The sequence below is a fragment of the Haliaeetus albicilla genome, chromosome 12 (assembly GCF_947461875.1).
Source record: "Haliaeetus albicilla chromosome 12, bHalAlb1.1, whole genome shotgun sequence".
Lineage (NCBI taxonomy): Eukaryota > Metazoa > Chordata > Aves > Accipitriformes > Accipitridae > Haliaeetus > Haliaeetus albicilla.
The window spans coordinates 16,555,413-16,574,180 of record NC_091494.1 but is presented as its reverse complement, the minus strand read 5'-3'; the positions used below and the strand labels follow the sequence as shown (position 1 = coordinate 16,574,180).

The 18,768-nt window shown below is 38.2% G+C and overlaps 1 protein-coding gene across 1 annotated transcript in view; it reads left to right on the top strand.

The window, feature by feature from the left end:
* FBN1 (fibrillin 1) overlaps nt 1-18,768 on the top strand; it is a 158,971-nt gene that overhangs the window by 77,557 nt on the left and 62,646 nt on the right. The window contains exons 15-23 of the mRNA XM_069798288.1: nt 2,014-2,136; nt 7,002-7,124; nt 8,396-8,548; nt 10,781-10,834; nt 11,751-11,876; nt 15,060-15,185; nt 15,848-15,967; nt 16,919-17,056; nt 18,049-18,099. Of these exons, the coding sequence (XP_069654389.1) occupies nt 2,014-2,136; nt 7,002-7,124; nt 8,396-8,548; nt 10,781-10,834; nt 11,751-11,876; nt 15,060-15,185; nt 15,848-15,967; nt 16,919-17,056; nt 18,049-18,099 (1,014 nt within the window). The remainder of the gene's footprint in view (nt 1-2,013; nt 2,137-7,001; nt 7,125-8,395; nt 8,549-10,780; nt 10,835-11,750; nt 11,877-15,059; nt 15,186-15,847; nt 15,968-16,918; nt 17,057-18,048; nt 18,100-18,768) is intronic.

Below are 18,768 nucleotides of genomic sequence, written 5' to 3'. Positions count from 1 at the left end.
TAAATACCTTTTGCTGTATCTGGGAGGGCAAGTAAACTGTCTTTTGCAGCCAGTTCTGGAGCCTTGGCTTGGCAATCCTCAACAGGATGTCTGTCCAGCAGGAGAAATAGCACATACCACTATCGCAAAATGCAGTTTCTTTGATGGGAGTGGTACATTTTAAAACAGAGCACAAGTCACATGCTGCCTGATTTTACTGTGTGTTTAACAGCATGCTTTATGAGATCTTACTGGGTGACTAGCAATGTGTTTTATGTAGATGCAGTCTGGTCTGACCCATAAAAACTGTTTTAAGAAAAATTTGTAAACATAATTGATGTGTTCCTACCTCCCAGACCTTTAGTAAAGAGGGGAAAAAGAAGAATGTTCTTTATCATGCTTCCCAAGGTCCTTGGGAGGGTTCCCAATGATCTATTCATACGTTAAAGGAATTTCGAGCACTGTTCTTAGAAACATTTTTGGCAGAATATTATCTCAGTGATTCAGCTCAAAGACTTAATGCCAAAATTCCTGGTTGGGATAGATACACGATTTTTTTTTTTTAAATCATAAATTATTTTTGTCTGACTTAGCCTGTAAGTAAAAAGAAAACACACCATGTCTAGAAGTGTAATTTCTGTCCAAGACAGCTGCAATATTAAGGAAAATAGCACGATTCTGAATATATTGTAATGTCATTACAATCCAGTGATTTTATGTGCTAGTAGTGATTCTGTTAATCCTTGGTAGAGACAGACATTTTAAGACTCTGTTTTTCCTGACTCTTTTTTAGATACAGTTTAGCACTATAAGCTGCTTTTTAAATATGTTATTATGGAACTATATTGACCAAATATATTTGGAAATTAACGTATTTTGGAAAAAAACTCGATTCTGATTTCTTCCTTTCCCACCAAATACCATGTGCTAATAGTAATAAGAACCAGGACATCGGCAGTCTGGTAAAACATTTTTAATTCCATTGCATATGTTGCCAGAATGTCTGTTGCATCCACTTATGAAACAGTTTCATCTCTGGCATTGTAATGCATTGAGTTTTGCTCTTAGGAATACATGTGCACACACACTAATCAGTAAAGACCATGGCATTGTGCCATACCTTAATGTAACTGTGTATAGTCCTTCAGGTGAAACTGGTAAATAGTGCTAATTTTTTTGGATGTAACATCCAAAACTCATTTCATTTGTGCCAGGATGAAATAAAGACTAAGAGGATATAAAAGCTTACTCAAATCAAGCACAGAATTCTCTGTACTTGCCTATTGGTTTTTGTCATTGTGTAAGTAACTGTGCAGCATTCAGAATAGCAGTGTCTGGGACCTCCACCTTTTCGTTTTTGAATCATTCATGCTATGCCATTAGGTCAGAGGGTGAATAATGCTAGTATGAAGCTATGATTAGTAAGTTCCCTCCTCTGTGATCTGTCATGCTGAATCCAGGGAAGGGGTAGGTTTTATTTTAAAACGAAGTTGATGGTGACAGTGCCCACAGAATGCATTCTTGAGCACAGTGCTGGGAATTCTCCCACATTATAAACAGACTCATCCAATGGAGGTTACAAAAGTTTTCGCTCCAAACACAAATGCCCACTCCTCCCCTTTCAGGTGTTCTTAGTAACATAAAGTTGTGTTTACCATTCCAAATAGGAGGCTGTTTCTAACCTAGCTTCTATGTACATCAGGACTGCAAACCCTCTTCAATTACATAACTTTCTCACTTTTTTACAGTTTTTACCAACTGGCAGTTCTTAAGCTGTCCAATTCTCATCTGTTTTTCATTCTCTTTGCTCTTTTTGGATACCTACCTTTGTATGTTAATGATTCATTATGAAAAAACAAAGTCATTGCTTTGACACATCCTCTAGGACGGTGCAGTATGTCTCATCATATGTTTCTGATTATCATATACCTCTGACAACTAAGAAAGAAATTAAGGTTTATCTTTTGGATAGAAGTAGTAAGAGTTCTTTTACTTAATAGACATAATGCTCATAATGTTTATGTACCTTTTCAGATATGGATGAATGCAGCATAAGGAACATGTGCCTCAATGGGATGTGCATCAATGAAGATGGCAGTTTTAAATGTATTTGTAAACCAGGGTTCCAGTTAGCATCTGATGGACGCTATTGCAGAGGTGAGCACACTAAATTACGGGTTCCCAAAGCTTGTGAGTTATGTGCCTCTAGTAGCTTCAAGAATCGCCTTATTTCCGTATAGTGATCCTTGGGGACAAGAAATACTGGGCAGAGTTCTCGTCAGATATGCTTTTTTAATCAGCTAGAATGATTTGTCACTGTGCAAGACAGTACTCAGTCTTCTCCACAGTGATGAGCAACCACCCTAACTAGTGAGTTGAAAATATTTTTTGATCAAGGACTCTGTGATCTGACCTAGTTAAACTCCAGGTTTTTTTGCCTATGAGGTCTTCTGCAGTTTGGCTCTAGTATATCTCACTTTTTGTTTGGCCTTTTAAAGTTTTCTGCCCTTGGCCACCCAAACATCCTGGCTTATTGCCTTCTTTGGATTTCTCTCCCATTCCTGCCTGGGTGTTCCTAGTCAATTCGGCATCTCCGAGGAGTGCCCAGCACCCCATGTGACCAAGATGCAGACATGAGCACCACAGCAAGATTGTCTTTTCCATTTTCTGCACTAGCTCAGCAATAGCCCCTGTGGGAGACACTGCAGAGTTCTGGTTGCTAGTTATGTCATCAGAGTTTTCTGTTCAGTCCTGTCAGGAACTGGAAGTTTTATGTGTAGAAATCTTCATGTTTCAGCAAGTTTTACAGGCACAAAGCAGAAGTCCGAATAAGGAATAAACAAGTGCTGGGCCAAGTTGCTTACAGATTTTCTTTTGAAAAATTTTAAATCTTTTAACTCTTGGAATCAAGGCAGAAAAAGTGCTTGCTTACACTTTGGCAAATTTAAAAAAAGGTCACACTAGATTACACAGCAGCATCATGTTGTGGACCAATAACAAAAATAAATGTTTGAATAAATAATTTGGGTTTCAGAGTTAGTGACAGGAAAGGTGAAATAATTTGGATCCTGTTGCTTCTTGAACACTGTAGCAGTCTTGGATCTGAACTGTGCGGTGTCTAGACTTAGACTTTAGATCCAAACCAGGCCAATAAATCTGGTAAAACATCTGGAACTTCTCTTGCATTTGATAACTTTTGCACTAGGTATGCAGGACAGTGCTACCCAGCCTTCAGGTGCGGGAATCATGTATTTCTAATGAGAGATGATCCCATTCTTGCTTTGTAATAGGGTTGTTTTGATTGGGAGAATGAATTGTTCTTTAGTTTCTCAAATGAACAAATGTGCCGATCCATAAAAGTGTCTCCTTAGCTTTACAGCTACTGGCTGTGTTGGCTGCAGCCTTCACACACTTAGAGCAATCAGCTTTATTTCCATTCTTACCTGTTTTCCGAGTGGTAGGTGTATGTCTGTGCTTTGCTAAAGCTTATTTTCCAGCTGGTTTTTGTGTGGGATGGCAGCAGGACTTGGTCTCTGACTTGGCAGGGCAGAACTCAATGCCCATCAGGCCTTGGCACATCAGCCAGTCATGTTCTCAAAGACCACTGGCTGCTCTCTGTGTCGTTAGCAGGGATGTGACTCACTGATGCAAGCTCAGCCCAAATGCTCGTCTTGATTTTTGCCTTGAGCATCTTTTGGTATTTTTTCTTTCTTTCTTTCTTTCCTTTTTTTTTTTTTTAACATCAGTCTGTGCACTGAAATGCCATCCAAGAAGATGGTATGTAAATTGCTTCAGACTACTTAAAAACCAATGATACTCAACTTCACAGCCTCTGTTACATGCCTCCTGGCTAAACAGGAGTATGGATACAGCCAAAAAGGGGTTTCTGGCCCTAGAGAAATGTTACTTCTGTGCATCAAAGGAAGAATATTTGAAAATTATCCAAAATTGCAGGCAACTCAACTGATCCTACTGAAAGTTGGAACAGATCTTATAGTAATATGAAGGATTTCTCCCACTGCTTTTCAACACTTACAGTAAGCCTTGTTCTCTATGAATGAGCATGGAAACATTCATTACGTGTTAAAATTGCTATTGGGTCAAAATCAAAACAGATTTTGAGACCTTGACACCCAAATTACACTTTTTCCCAACTTCATGTTTGTCTCCTTTCTTCCACTTGCCCAAAGTATTATGAAATAATTCCCAGGAATGTAGTGGCTACAGAGAGCACAACTCTCTGGTAAATGTCTCCAGTCATGTTATTAAAAGTTTAAAAGAGTGATCTTTAATAATGTCTTTTCCTGTACATTTCAGTGCTTATCCTTATTGAGTCCTTTCTGTACACACCACATGTACAGAGTAAATAACTTCTGTCCTACAGAATGGTTAGCCTTTGAAACACTCATTGTTCCCACTGCATATCCTGAATTTGTTTGTGAAGTGAATGCATTAAGATCTTACAGAAGCTTAAACTCTAACCTCGTGCTTGCACAAGCAGTCTGTGCTCATGCATATTGGGAATTTGTGTATGCACAAAATGACATTTCTTCAGCAAATTGGCTACCTGCCTGAGCAATTTTAATATGGAATTGAACATGTGTTTATGCCAAACTCTTTAGGGGATCAACAAAGGATTATAAGAATTGCAGTGTGCAACACATTGCTCCTATAAACATCTCATTTGATGCACTCTAAGCTGAATTTTGAACTAGTAAGAAGAATTTCTAACCCAAAATGGGGGATACTGTAATTGACACTTAGTTCCATAAAACTGGAATTTAAGTATAAGTACAGGGCATGTGCTTGGCTGTCTGGTAAAAAATTCCACTCGGGCTTTATGAAGTAACATGCCAAAAAAGAATGTTACACCATAGTCTTGTGTATTCCCTGTAATACAAGACATAGTAAACTTATTCACCATTAGCTTCTTTTGCTGATGGTTTTTCAGAAATACTTACATCAGGCAAGCAGAGGTTTAAAGCATTAATTCTGTTCCGTACATTGTTTTGTCTTTAGACCAAACAGAAATTCCCCAAACTGAAAGCTATTGCAAGGCAACTGAAAGTGGCAGTTTAGTAGTCTGAGTAAATTTTTCCTGGTTAAAATTAGAGGACTTAGTGTGCCCAGCTGGCACTACTGAGCAAGCTAAGCAGAAAAGGCAAAAACTCATTGGACATGGAGAATGAGTCCATTAGTTGGTTTTCCAGAACCAGGATGAGGTACTCTGGCAAAAGCGGAAAAGCGAGTATTTTTGAAGTTGTCCAGATGGCGACTTTTACCACAGAAGGCAGCGGAGCCTTGTCGAGGTTAGAAATTTGGACTTTATGCCTGCATGTGCAGTTGATTTGCTGGGTGGAATCTCAGCCCTGCTAAAAGCAGAGGCTTTTTACCCCATCTTTACTGGAGCCAGGTTTTGAGCTGATCTGCGCAATTCTAAGTGACCCACTTCACCTTTCTGTAAAACATCTATAACAGTATTTTCAACACATTTGTAAACTGGTGCAAAAGAAAATGGATTGCACGTTTCACCCCTTACTAGCTTACAAAATCTTTTTTTAAAAATGAACTACAGGAAAAGGAAAAAAAGTAACTTTGCATTTTTGTTTCTGTAAGTAACCTTAAAAAAAGAAAGTTAATTTTTTTTTTTTTTTCCTTTTAGGAGAACTTGTATCTGTCAAAGGAGTTCAGTGTTGTCTAACAAAATAACTATCTGCACTGTTAAATAGTATGGGTGCGTTTTGAAGTCCCAACTGTTTTTACTTACACTGAGTAAGGACTAAATTTAAAGTGGGAAAAGCATTTAAGATTTGTCTGAAACAGAACAAAAGTTTGCAGGATGAAGCAGAAATGAATTGAGCCCATGTACTTTAAATATAACTTCTATTTTAAAATGCAGTTTGAAAAAGGAATCTTGGATCATACAAGCCATGTTTTATGCCAAACAACACAAGCTAAGTAAAACACAGAGGTGTTTCACTCTCAATTTGCCCTTTTAAGGTCAGAAAAAAGGAAATTGTCACACACACTGTCTCTTGTATATATTATGGAGAGTTGTTATGAAGTGATTATTTTATAAAGGTTATACATACTTCCAAACAATATTTTAAACACTCCTTTTCTTAATCACTTATAAAATAATGGCATGGTCTCTGTGTCTAGAGAATGATCTTACTATTAACAGGATATGCAGCCTATATAATTTTTTTGCTAATTTAACATCCCTTTGTGGTAGTCTAATATTGTAGGGCTTCCTTCTCGTATTTCATTGCTAAGGGCTTTATTGTTCAATGTACTATTGTTGGGCAAAGATGGTAACTTGTTGCTTAGGGCTCAAATCATTAACAAATTCCTTTCAAGACTGAAGTGCAGTCTGTCCATTGAAAGTTTATAAAATGGGCCGTAATGAGCATCTGATAGGAAAAGCCAATTGTCATGCAGATCACCAGAGACACGCTACGTGTGGGGTAGGGTCTGACTGTGGAGATTCAGATATGCTTCCAAAAACTGAACCTGGAGCAGGAGGAAGGGAAATTCTTTGGTGGTCCTGTGAAGACACCTCATAGCAGGGGTGAAAGATTCCATTTGCTATCTGGACTGATATCTTAGAGCATGAACTAACTGTTAACACAGCAAGGGAATGCCCTGTTACACACTACAGACGTCCTTTGTCTTAGCAGTCACAGTTTCCTCCTTCCTCCGTTTTGCCTGAATGACCCTTAAATAGGAATACTTACTTCTTGGGAACAAGTTAGGAAAATGTAGTCCCTTTTCGCTCTGCAAGGAGAGCGTGAGATTGTTTTGTTCTGTTTATTTCTCCTGAATTTTGCATTTTCTTCTTCCATGTCACAGAATGAATTTATCATTATTCCTAATAAAACCTTTACTTGAACTAGTTTCCATTTACACTTGATATTTTTTATAGGATACATTGAAAATAAGCTGCACAAATGCAAGTTTCAGCCAGGCATTGAACACTATGTAATTTAATTTCTAATAAAGCTCATTTTGTTCTCCAACAGACATCGATGAGTGTGAGACAGCTGGAATATGCATGAACGGACGCTGTGTGAACACTGATGGCTCTTTCAGATGTGAATGCTTCCCTGGCCTTGCAGTAGGACTGGATGGACGCGTGTGTGTTGGTAAGACAAGTTTAATGTGTAGCAAGTCACAATTAACCAATGTTAAGGCATTAATGCTAGACTGATGGACAGATCAAGTTTGAGTGTAGAATGAACTGTTTTTTCATGGATTGGTGGGTGGTAGTTATATATTAGTGGATACTAATAGCTCAGGGGTATTTACTGTAATAGCCCATTTTGCTCTTTTTTTTCTTTTCCTTTGCATTTAAAGAGAAAAAATGTGTGGGCCAAATCACAAGGTCAGGTAGACTATACAGCATAGTGCTGTTGGAAGTGAGTAGTGCAGTATCAGTTTTGAGTAGGTGAGAATTTGCCCCGTTTCTGTCAATGTAAAATTCTTCATTTGTCACTAAGCTTAAGAATTTAATTACTCTTTCACTTCTTTGTAAAGTAGGACATATCAATTTTTCCACTTTCTCTACAAGTGAAAGATGTTCGAAGTTTTTGATTTGAAAATTCTAATGCGTCTGACAGCCATTATGGGCCAGTTTTTAAAAAGTGAGGAATGTCACCCCTGGACCTGAAAAGATAAACATTTTAAATCTTGTGCACTGGAATAGCATTACTGACTTCTTTGTTTTTTACAAGAGCAAAGAAAGATTTTTTTTTTTTTTTTTTTTAATGGCAGCATATTTTTTGATCTTTTCCTTATGCAAGTTTTTCTCTCATTCCACCTTTCTTCAGGTATAAAATGAAAACAAAAGCTTTAGTGTGGCCTTAGTGGGCTTAATTCAGGGTGTTGCACCAGTGCTGGTTTTAGCTTTGATGAATCAGAGACAACTGACAAGGTTGGGAGGGGGAGAGAAAATACTTCTTGTTAAAATCAAACTCTGAGAATAAAGTACACAGTACTGTGTTTTTTGGGGAGTTTTGAGGTATACTTGGTTCTACCTCTGAGATCCTGCCACTGGGCCTGTCAAGTTACAAGTGAGTAATGTCCCTGTCACATGGCAGAGACTTTGTCTCTTTTCCCTGTGGCTTCTTGCTAGTTCAAGGTTAAGTATTGATTGTTCCCCTAGTAGTTCACTAATGCATGTTAAGTCATGAAATGCAGTAACTAGTTTGTACGGCTGAACTCTTAAGAACATGACGAAGACGAATTTCCTGTCCTGAGTAGAGTGAGGGTATAGGTGGGTGAAAAGCATAGGGAAATGGTGAAAGATGTTTTGTTTTGACAGCTCTTTTACAGTGTTTATGACACCCGAGCTACATTTAATACTTATGGCAGTATAGTTGGCTATGGCAGGATTAAGAGAGATTTCTTTCCTCAGATACACATATGCGAAGTACATGCTATGGTGGCTACAAGAGAGGACAATGTGTGAGACCATTAACCGGTGCAGTTACAAAATCGGAGTGCTGTTGTGCCAGCACTGACTATGCCTTTGGGGAGCCTTGTCAGCCCTGCCCAGCACAAAATTCAGGTATGGCATATTTACTGGCACATACTCTAATCTCAGTTTTATGTTGATAAGCTATTTTTAGAAATGTAAAATACAGTTTTGTATTAACATTGCACCCTAAATCAGGAGGGTTAAATTGTCGTATAACATGTTACATATTTTGAGCAATCTGATATTTTGCATGTTGGTAGAGTACAGGAGATAATTTTTTTGAGGCAACAGTAAATGCCAGTATCTGGGTCCAGAGTCGTTACATGCATTGAAACAGATTTTCAAACAACAAACTCTATTTTGATAGATGTGGATAACAAAAAATACAATTCTGAACTCGAGTTACTCATGGAAACGTCTTGAATAATTCATATATTCAAATTCTTATGTACACCTGTCAGTCAGATGTTTGCTGCCTGAATTCTGTATCCTTCAAGTGATCTGAAATTGTTTATACGGTAACTACTTTTTGGATAGTCAATGCAAAACCAAATGTTCAATTAAGTGGTTGAGAATACTTGAGTCTCTCACCAAAATCCCCACCAAGCAAAGTTTTCTGGAACATAACTTCTTTCTGGCAAGAAAGCAATCCTAATCATTCTCATGGGCAGAATCTGCTTTTAGGAAAGCACTTCTTCCAAGACGCCTATGCTGACATGGTCCTTGTCATGAAGCCAGTAAATAGAGACCCTGGTTTCATGGAGGCGACTGTCTGCAGGGAGCTAGTTTGAAGCCCAACTTTGCTGAGTGATTCTTTTCACTCAGCAAATTTGTTGTTGCATATAAACAAAGTATGCCATTCGATATGTAGTTCAAAAGCATCTCATGCTAACATGGTATCTGCTTTGTAGGCAAAAATAATTTTAGATTTATTTTTTAAATCTTGGTTTTAACTGATAGCTTTGTGAGAAGCATTAGGGAGACAAAATCAGTTGGAACAAATCAGGCTGGTTGAGCTGATGTGAGCTCTTCAGCTGGAAGTTGCTGACCACCATTTTATAACATGCTCTGTTGTTTAGAATAGCAAAACACCAAGGAAATGTTAGCAGAATAGGAAGGAACCTTTCCAGCAGCCTCTGCTGATATCAGTGAGCCCTTCTTATTGTACAGTAGAGTTGAAATCTTTTGTAAATGTTGGACTCTGTATCATTGACTTCTGTTTTGTATTTCAATTACTTTAGCAGAACATTTACATACGTGGAAGCTATTTTTCCTGTGTTATTTTGCCCACCTCTTCAGTTGTTAAAAAGTGCCATCTCATATAGGGTGAAATGTAGCATTTCTTTGGGCTTTCACTGGGGGAGGGAAGGAGAAGAATTCTTGGAGAAGAGCATTGTATCGGAGAGACTGAAAAAAATTCCTGAAAGGAAGACATTTGTCTCTTTGCGCTCCTCAGAAGCTCTTTGCAGAAGTTCCTGCTGTTCTAGCCTGAAAGTTTTGCTGATGCATGTCCAGAGCTGGTCTGCTTTCACATACAGTGGCAGTAATTATTTGATTCAAGCAGGGGTACATATTAATCTGCATAATCTGGTTATGATAATACTGGGAGATGTATTGCCTGTGATTTTCCTTAAAGAGAAGACAGCTAATTCCATACATATTTTTAATATTTATTAATTTTAGCAGTGTAATTATTTGGGCTGTTATTAAAGTGCAAATGTATTGGAAAATGCTGACCTATACAGCAACAATTAATGCTGATCTGGCTGTCAGTTTATTCTATTAATTGTTCTGAACTCAAGAACTTGCACTGAGCAGTAATTGAGACATTTGAGAGACTTTGATACATGTTTTATTATTTTTTTAAGGGTAAGAGATCCTTGATCTGCTATGGACTCCTGAAAACACTCCTGCTAAATGGAGTTAAATATGGGCTAGATTTATAGGAAAACTTTTTCTGTTTCCTCGTCACTTTGGATGTGCACCTTGAGCAAGGGCTTGGACATAAGAGTTCTGGAGAATCTTGCTGTGGATATGTTATGGTTCATTTGTGTAGGAGGGCCAGCATGAAGTTTATGTCTGTTCCTAAATGCCTCAGTTCACCACGTGAAGTTTTTACTCATCTGTCTTCATGAGCAGATGCAGACCCTGAATCTGCTAAAATATTTTACAGGTTCAGAGCACTGAGGCTATTAATGTTTTTAGAATAATTGAAAGGCATATTATTTCATTCAAACAATTACTTGGCATATTGCAAATGATGATGCTGAAAGCAATGAGCTAAGAAAGAATATTCCAGTAAGTATTCCATTTTTTTTCCAGCTGAATATCAGGCTCTGTGCAGCAGTGGAACTGGCATGACTGCAGGAGGAAATGGTAAGATCACCTAATGTAATTCAAACTATAGCAGTTCTGGCTAAAAGTGTTACCTTGATAACCTTGATTTGTTAGACATGCTGGTGGGGATGATGGCAGGAAAGAATGGGAGGAAGGCTTATTCAAATGGCTGTTTGCAACACATAAGAATAATTTAGGATTAAATGAGTGGAGCATGCAATTTCACCAGTGCGCCATCTCTGTTTTATGCTGTGGAATGTATGTGGGTGCTGTTACAAAATAATGGCAAATTTGTGACAAGTGTTATTATCTGTTTGACTTAGAAATCATATATGTAAGTCACTTGCCCATTTCAACTTAAATCATCCTGAAGAATAAAGCCATGTCGAACACTGAGCTTCCTCATGTGTTTTCATCTGTCAAAAAGGCCAGGCTGACAGCGTTTGGTTAATTACAGAGAAGGAGCGAATGATTACAATAAAAGCTTTGTAGTCGTAGAACTGTGAAACTGCAAACTCTTAAGTCAGCCAACGCTCACTGGTATATTTGCTGGTAGTAGAGAGGGGAAAGCATTCAGAAAGGAGGGATATTTGTGCTTTGGAGAGTGATGCCATCTGGAAATGCTATGAATCGGGAGATACAGGGGGGTATTAGTACATGTGCCTCTAAATGTAAGACCCCAGTTTAATATCCCAGTTCTTATCTACAGTTGCAAGTCTCTTAAATGTCTATGGGCTAGAAATGGTCTTAAATCAGTGTGAAAAGGATGCTTTTTTCTCTTGAGTGTGAATATTTAGGTGTGAATTCCCTAATCAGAACTACATGATTATAAATATGGAGCAGCCAATGTTAGTGATACCAAAAATATATCTTTTTCTAGTTTGGAGAATTAACCCCCACAACCCCTCAACAACTGACTCTGCTTTTTGGTTTTGTTTTTTTTACCTTTGTGTAGATATTAACGAGTGCTTACTGGATACTGATCTCTGTCCAAATGGAAGGTGTGAGAATCTGCATGGAACATACAAATGTATTTGTAACCCTGGATATGAAGTGGATTCAACTGGGAAAAACTGCATTGGTATGAAATGTCCCAATTTTCATTTTGAAGTTTGATGCTTGTTTATCCTCTTTCACATTTTTTTTCAGTGTTTCATCAGATCTGTTAGTTGCAATTCTGATATTTCTGGATGTTTCTGCTGAATTCTTGTTTTAATTTCAGTGCTTTGCAATGCTCAGTGGGGCTGTAAGGGACCATTGCTGTCAATGACTCAAATCACTGGCAACCAGGCAATAAACATCCAGTTCAGTTAAGTCCACTGAACATGCACTCTCCAGTACCAATGTTTCTCAAAATCAAAAGAAGCCAGATCCTGCAATTACAGTATACCACAGGAGGGATCTAGGATCACCAGTGTGCTAGGTGCTTCCAAGAGCAGGGAATTTAAGCAAAACTCCCAACTGATCATAACAAGATAGCCATCCCATATGCTACAGAAGACTTACATGGTTTCTCCCAACTCTGACTTTGGAGAAAATTCCCTTTCAACTTTCAGACAGGGCTACTGGTTTAACTGTGTTAAGTGTACTGGCCAGACACAGGAAAATTTATTGTCGTTGGAAGCACCAGCAGAATCTGATGGCATGTTGTCTCTAACTAGGGCTGATTTCCTGTGTTGTACAAGTGAAAAAAATCTAAAGCCAAATTTTTCATCACAGAAAAGGTGAAATCTCGCTCCTTAGAGGTGACCAGCGGAAGCACTGTGGCATGGGATAAAAAGAATTCAACTAAGTAGCAGTCCAGTCTCTTCTCAAACTGTCTGGGATGTAAAAAACCCCATCAGATGCCTGCAGACTCCTGTTACAAATTTTAATTCTGGCAATTGTCTTGTTCCATTACATGGTCCCATCAGAAGCCCATAACTTAAAACCCTTTAGATTCCTTTCTTCCACTTCTGCACTGGTGCATTGTTCCAGACCTCCTTTGCACAACTAATTAGAAATTTCTTCTGGTTTCCTGTTAAAATTTAATTGTGACCATTTTATTACCAGTTGATGTTGTACTAATATTATCCTTTGACTTAACACCATGTCAGCACTTATCCACAAAGTGTTTATGAAGAATCATCATATCCTTTCTCAAACTCTGTTGGCTAAACTATCCAAATCCACACTTTCAGTCTTTTCATAAAAGCAGAGGCTGCAGTCTTTTCTTGAACACAACTGATCTGACCAGTATACAGTGTTCTGATGAGGTCTGACCAGTGCCTTGTATAGTGGTGCCAGCAGTTCTCCATTGCCCCTAGGAATATCCTGCCTAAACTGATTATAGAGTGCATTCATCTTTTCTCAAATACATGTTATACTTTGCAGTCAAAGTCAACCTCTAATTGGGAGTTACATCCAGAGCTTTCTCTTCTCGATAGCCTTCAGCTGATGAGTTCTGGTTTATAGCATATTATTGTTATTGGTCCCTAATTGCACGGTTTTGGTCATTGGTGATTATATTTCATCTTATTTCTCTCATTCACGTTGTCAAGATTAATTTAGTCTTGCATGATTCTCTGTATTGGTAATAACTTCCAGTTTAGTGTTGTACACAGTTTTTGATCCCTTTCATTTTTTATTTCTGCAGTGCAATGAATATTTTATAGGACCAGTCCCAAGACTGATCCCTGAAAGGCATTGCTAATATCCTCTCTCCATTGTGATTACTCCCCTTTTTAATATACCCTACTGTAATCTGTCCTTCAGCCGGCTCTGGAACCACCTTAAAGTTCTTAAATTCCTTCCTGTTATCTCCAGCTTACATAATTTTATTTGGGTTCTGTACTCTCTACTTAAACCTAAATAGCTTAAGTCATCTGTGTTATCCCAGTCTAAACTATCCGCTATCTTATTTTTAAAAAAATAGGAATTGATCTATCTTTGATAAAAGTCATGCTGTAATTCATCCCATTTTCCCATTTGCTTCTTTGGCTTTAATTATCCATGTCCCATTTCAGTGTCTGCCTGTAGCTTATGGCATCCCTTCTTTTCTCCCTATCCATCTGTGAGCTTTCCAGCTGCTCTCCAGCCCACCCTGTTGCAGCCCACATCCATGCTCCATCACAGCTGTTTCCCATTCTTCCATAATGTTCCACCTGGCCCTCTCTCAATTTTTCTGAACTCCTGTGAAGCTTCCCACACAGTCTGTTTTATTCTACAAATCTCCCTGCTTTTCCTAGCACTTTTGCTGTTCCCAGCTGCTGCACTGACCCTCTGAGTCTTTCCAACTTCTCTCAACACTTTCTGAGGCCTCTCTGACTTAGCCAGTTGTTCCTGTCTGCTCTCGGGGTCTCTCCTGGTCTTCACCTGCCAGTTATGGCCCATTGCCACCTTCTTGCAACTTCACTCTAATGACCACAGCTCTTCCAAAGATTTCCTAAGGGCTCTTGAAATTAAGCACTAGCATTTCTATTTAAATTTTTCACCTCTGAAGCAAGTGTAGACTTGCATTGGCCTTGTCAACCATAACATCTAAGACAGTTCAGAGCCAGCTTGGAAAAAATGGTGATTTAAAGACCAGGATGACCAGCAAACCTTTCCAAACCAATCCTCTCATTGTTTCTTTCATGACTGTGGGGGCTGCTGTCCAGAGAATCAGAGACTGCATAGACCTATTCCACAATATAGGCAAGATGAAAGTGTGATTCCCAGCTTTATTTTGAACCATGGTGTGGCTGTCACATATTATGAATATGTGTAGAAAGGAAGTACGAGCTCTTATAAAAGCAAAGCAGCCTGCTAAAGAATAAAGCTCAGGAAAAAGTGAACAAAAATATACAGAGAAAAGTATATTCTTCCCTATTTTTATTTTTCCCTATTTAAATAACAAAATTAAAATGTTAATTTTTCTCTAGGTAATATTTGTGCGGTTTGAATTCATGTAACTATTATTGTTTCCATTATTTTGATGATAGTTTTCATGAAGAAGGAAGGTACAGTAAGTGGGATCTTCAGTATTAGTTTATTTGGAATGGGCATTTCCATTTGAAATTCCAAGCCTGTTGTCTACTAAAAGAATCTAGAAATCTTTTCAGTGTCTTTCAAAAATAGTGCAAGTCATGTGTGTGAGTATTCTCTCTCTCTCTCTCCCCCCTGTGTCTCCTTCTTTCCACATACACAAAATCTAATGAAATGTGGCTGTTGGGAGGGAAATTCTACCCTGGCTTCTATTCCAGAAATCTTTCCTTTCTTAAAAAGTTCTTGATTTTCATTATAGACATTGATGAATGTGCGCTGAACATGCTGCTTTGTGACAATGGGCAATGCAGAAATACCCCTGGAAGTTTCACCTGCACCTGTCCGAAAGGATTTGTATACACTCCTGACCTAAAGACGTGTGAAGGTAATTGGCAACACTCCATTTCATCCTAGTTTTATTCGTTTGGGTTGTTCTCAGATTGTGCCAGGAATACTTTGAATCTTAATGAGGATATAATGTGTAGAACTAAAAAAAAATATAAAGAAATTATATGGGAAAGTAGGGGAATGAGGAGAGACAAGGCCAGAATGAAAGCATTAGGTAACCTCAGGGAATAGCCTGTATTAGGTCTATATTAGCACTCTCCTTACTGACTACTACCACTGGGCCCACACTGTGCCAAGGGTGAGAAAAGCTTGAGAAGAACCAAGTTTTACAAATCTGTTATCTTGTGTGGAGAACAGAGCCTGACAGCTCCTAGTTTGAACTGTTTTTGAGCCATAGACAGGATGTGTATCAGATCATTTAAACAGCACGGTCCATCCACACAAAGCAGGGCAATAGCTGGATGTCACTGAAAAATTAGATGCTGCTTCCAAGTTCAATGTAGTTTTGGTACACGTGGTAGTGTGTCATTAGGACACATGCATCATTAGTCTATTGCGAAGAGTTTCATAATAGAAAAACAGAGTATCAGGAAAAGTGGTCATGAGGAAAGCCGCTTCCATTTTTCCCTAAGCTGAAAAAGGCCATATGTATTTTTGTTAACACTTCCTGGCACTAATGGCAGTGTGTTTCTCTTCTAGATATTGATGAATGCGAATCTAACCCCTGCGTTAATGGGGTGTGCAAAAACACACCAGGCTCTTTCGCTTGTGAGTGTTCTCCTGAAAGTACTTTGGATACAACCAGAACCATCTGCATAGGTATTTATTCTTCTGAAGATTTTATGTTTTCTGGATAAAAATGTCCACTGACATACAAACATTGTACACCAAGTTCAGAAAATATTTTAAAATAACTTGTGTAGATAAATTTAGTAGAAAATGTTACAGAAACAATGTTAAGAAAGTGTTTTCACTGTTACTGTGGGCACATAAAGTGTGACTAGTACTTGGGAGCATGGTGTGCTTCTATGTCAAACTTGAGAGAGAGAGGAAATTTTTTTGTAACAAGTACAGAAATGCTAAGACTGCTTCTTCAGGACTATGCTCACCCACTTAATTCCTCCTGCAAGAGGGGTGGACATGTTCTTGTTAAGATCTTCTCTCTGGAAAGGCCAGTTTTCTGTTTGAGATGGAGCATGAATAAGTTGTGTACAGTTCAGACCAGCTCAAGAGTAGCCACAGACAATGCTGTGACTCAGATACTCTGTGGACTCATAATTTCTTCCCTTACCTGTTCTGGCGGGACAGGAATTTATCCCTGTTGCCTAGTCAGTGAGAAAAACTGTGGAACTATAGTTCTGTCTGATCCTTAGCTATCTCTTGCCACTCTCTATATGGGAAGATCACATATCCAGACTGGGGGATCTGGTGGATTAATGGAAGATCTAGAACGGGTTCACATCTACCCTGTTCTTCTGCATGTGCTTCTAATCTGAGTCATAATAAATACAATGACTCAGATCTTGAATGGTGTTGAGAGATTTCCTGTTAAAGTCAATAAGCATAAACTAGGATTTGCAAAGGGCTCTGTGCTGGGATGATTTCAGGCTATAGTCCAGCATAGAGAACGATAAATTCAGATCTGATGTGGTAAGTCATAATGAAAGGATGATTCTTTTTCATGGTTAAATTCAAGTGTGTTTGCAAATATATTAATGTATAATGCTAAACAATCTGCATGACAATGCATTGGGGTTTTTTTCTGTACAGAAACTGTTAAGGGTACCTGTTGGCAGAACATAGTGGATGGAAGATGTGAAATAAATATCAATGGAGCAACTCTGAAGTCCCAGTGCTGTTCCTCACTAGGTGCTGCTTGGGGAAGCCCATGTACACCATGTGAACGAGGTAACGCTGTTCATTTTCTTCAGGAACCTAGGATTTTTTCTATTCTGAGGTTGGTCCAGATTATTGTCATAGAAGTTTGGGCACAGGCTAGACAAATAACTTTACTTTTTCTATTATCAAGCCCTCATTCCTTACTCAGTCTGAAAAAGAGAAGTCTTAATATTTGAGAGGTAGCATGTAGCTATAGAAGGTTCTAACTCTGGATTTTATAGAAAACATTTTACAAGTTTAAATTCTGAAGGGAAGGGACCACACCTACAGTCTGTAACTTTAGCATGGTTTGTCATAATTAGTGATCTAGAAGTCCTAATGATGTAGCAATAGATGCATGTTCCCCAGAGCTCCCAAGAAAATGTTTGCAACAAATGGATCTTTGGTGTGGTAACGGAGGGAGGACAGGGAGTAGCCCTTGTTATTATACTCTGTAGATTAACTGATGACCTAGAGAATTATATGGTTGATCAGGAAATGGGTTGAAGTCTCTGCATATTCACTTGATAATTAGACTGAACTGTGGGATGAGCTGGGAACTCAGGGATGAGCTGATGAATGCAGAAATGTGGGGAGGTTGTTATTTCTATATGCTGAAAGCTGCTAGTTTGCTCAAATCTTTAGTTAAATTCATCCTGTATATTTTAACAGAATTCTTCCTCATCCATGTGTGGTAAATAGGGCTGTAATGTGCTGTGATCAAGTTAAATGAATTAAATTTATATGAATGAAGCAGGAATCATACAACCACTTTGGGGTTAGCTAGCTAAGACACATGGGAAGCAAAAGAGGATAATGGCTGACACTCTATATAGAGTTTATGTAGTTGCCCCATCTTATCTCTTTATTATTTCAGAAAATACTGAGATACTGTCTAAGCACTCAGACTTCTCATAGCAGTAAACTCTAGATAATATTTCACATGATCAGTTTTGCACAATAAGTTAATGGTGAGTTTTGGACTGTAGCATTCTAAAAGTTCACTTTTGTTTGTTTTACAGACCCAATATGTCAAAAGGGATATTCAAGAATAAGAGGAACATTGTGTGAAGGTATTTATTGTTGCCTTAACATGAATCAGAGCTTGAATGAAAAAATGCCAGTGTTTTGATTTAAGTGGTTAATTTAGCATAGAGGAACACTATGTCAAATTCTTACCTCGTGTAGTTCCACTGACTTCATTAGAGTTATGTCAGGGATGAATTTGGTTTCAGTTTGTTTAACTTTCCTACATACTCACAGTTTATCTCAAAGTACACACTTGCAAATATAGTGTCTACCAGTATAAGGAGATGGTTCTCTCTCTTCAAATACTGTTAAGTGAGTAACCCATTTGGGCAAAGTATGCATCTTATATATGTTATAAAACATGGCATTATTGATACAGTGGTATGACAAGGCATTACTATGCTTTAGAAAAAGAATGTTTGAAGACTCTATTTCACATGAAAAGTTTTTGTTTGGTTGGGTTTTTTTCTTAACTTCAGCTTTCTTCCATGCAACATTATATGAAATCTGACATGTTCCAAAGCATAGTTTCATTGTCTTTTTAAAAAAAAAAAAAGCATCAGGACACGGTTAAACTTTGGTTAAAGAAAAGGTTAAAGATTTTTTGAATGTGTAGCTTTTTGCTTGGTATGAGATGACGCTGTACTATTCTGTGAGAATTTAAGGTCCCACCCTATTTCATCTTCATTTGAATTGATTTGAACCCCTGGAAA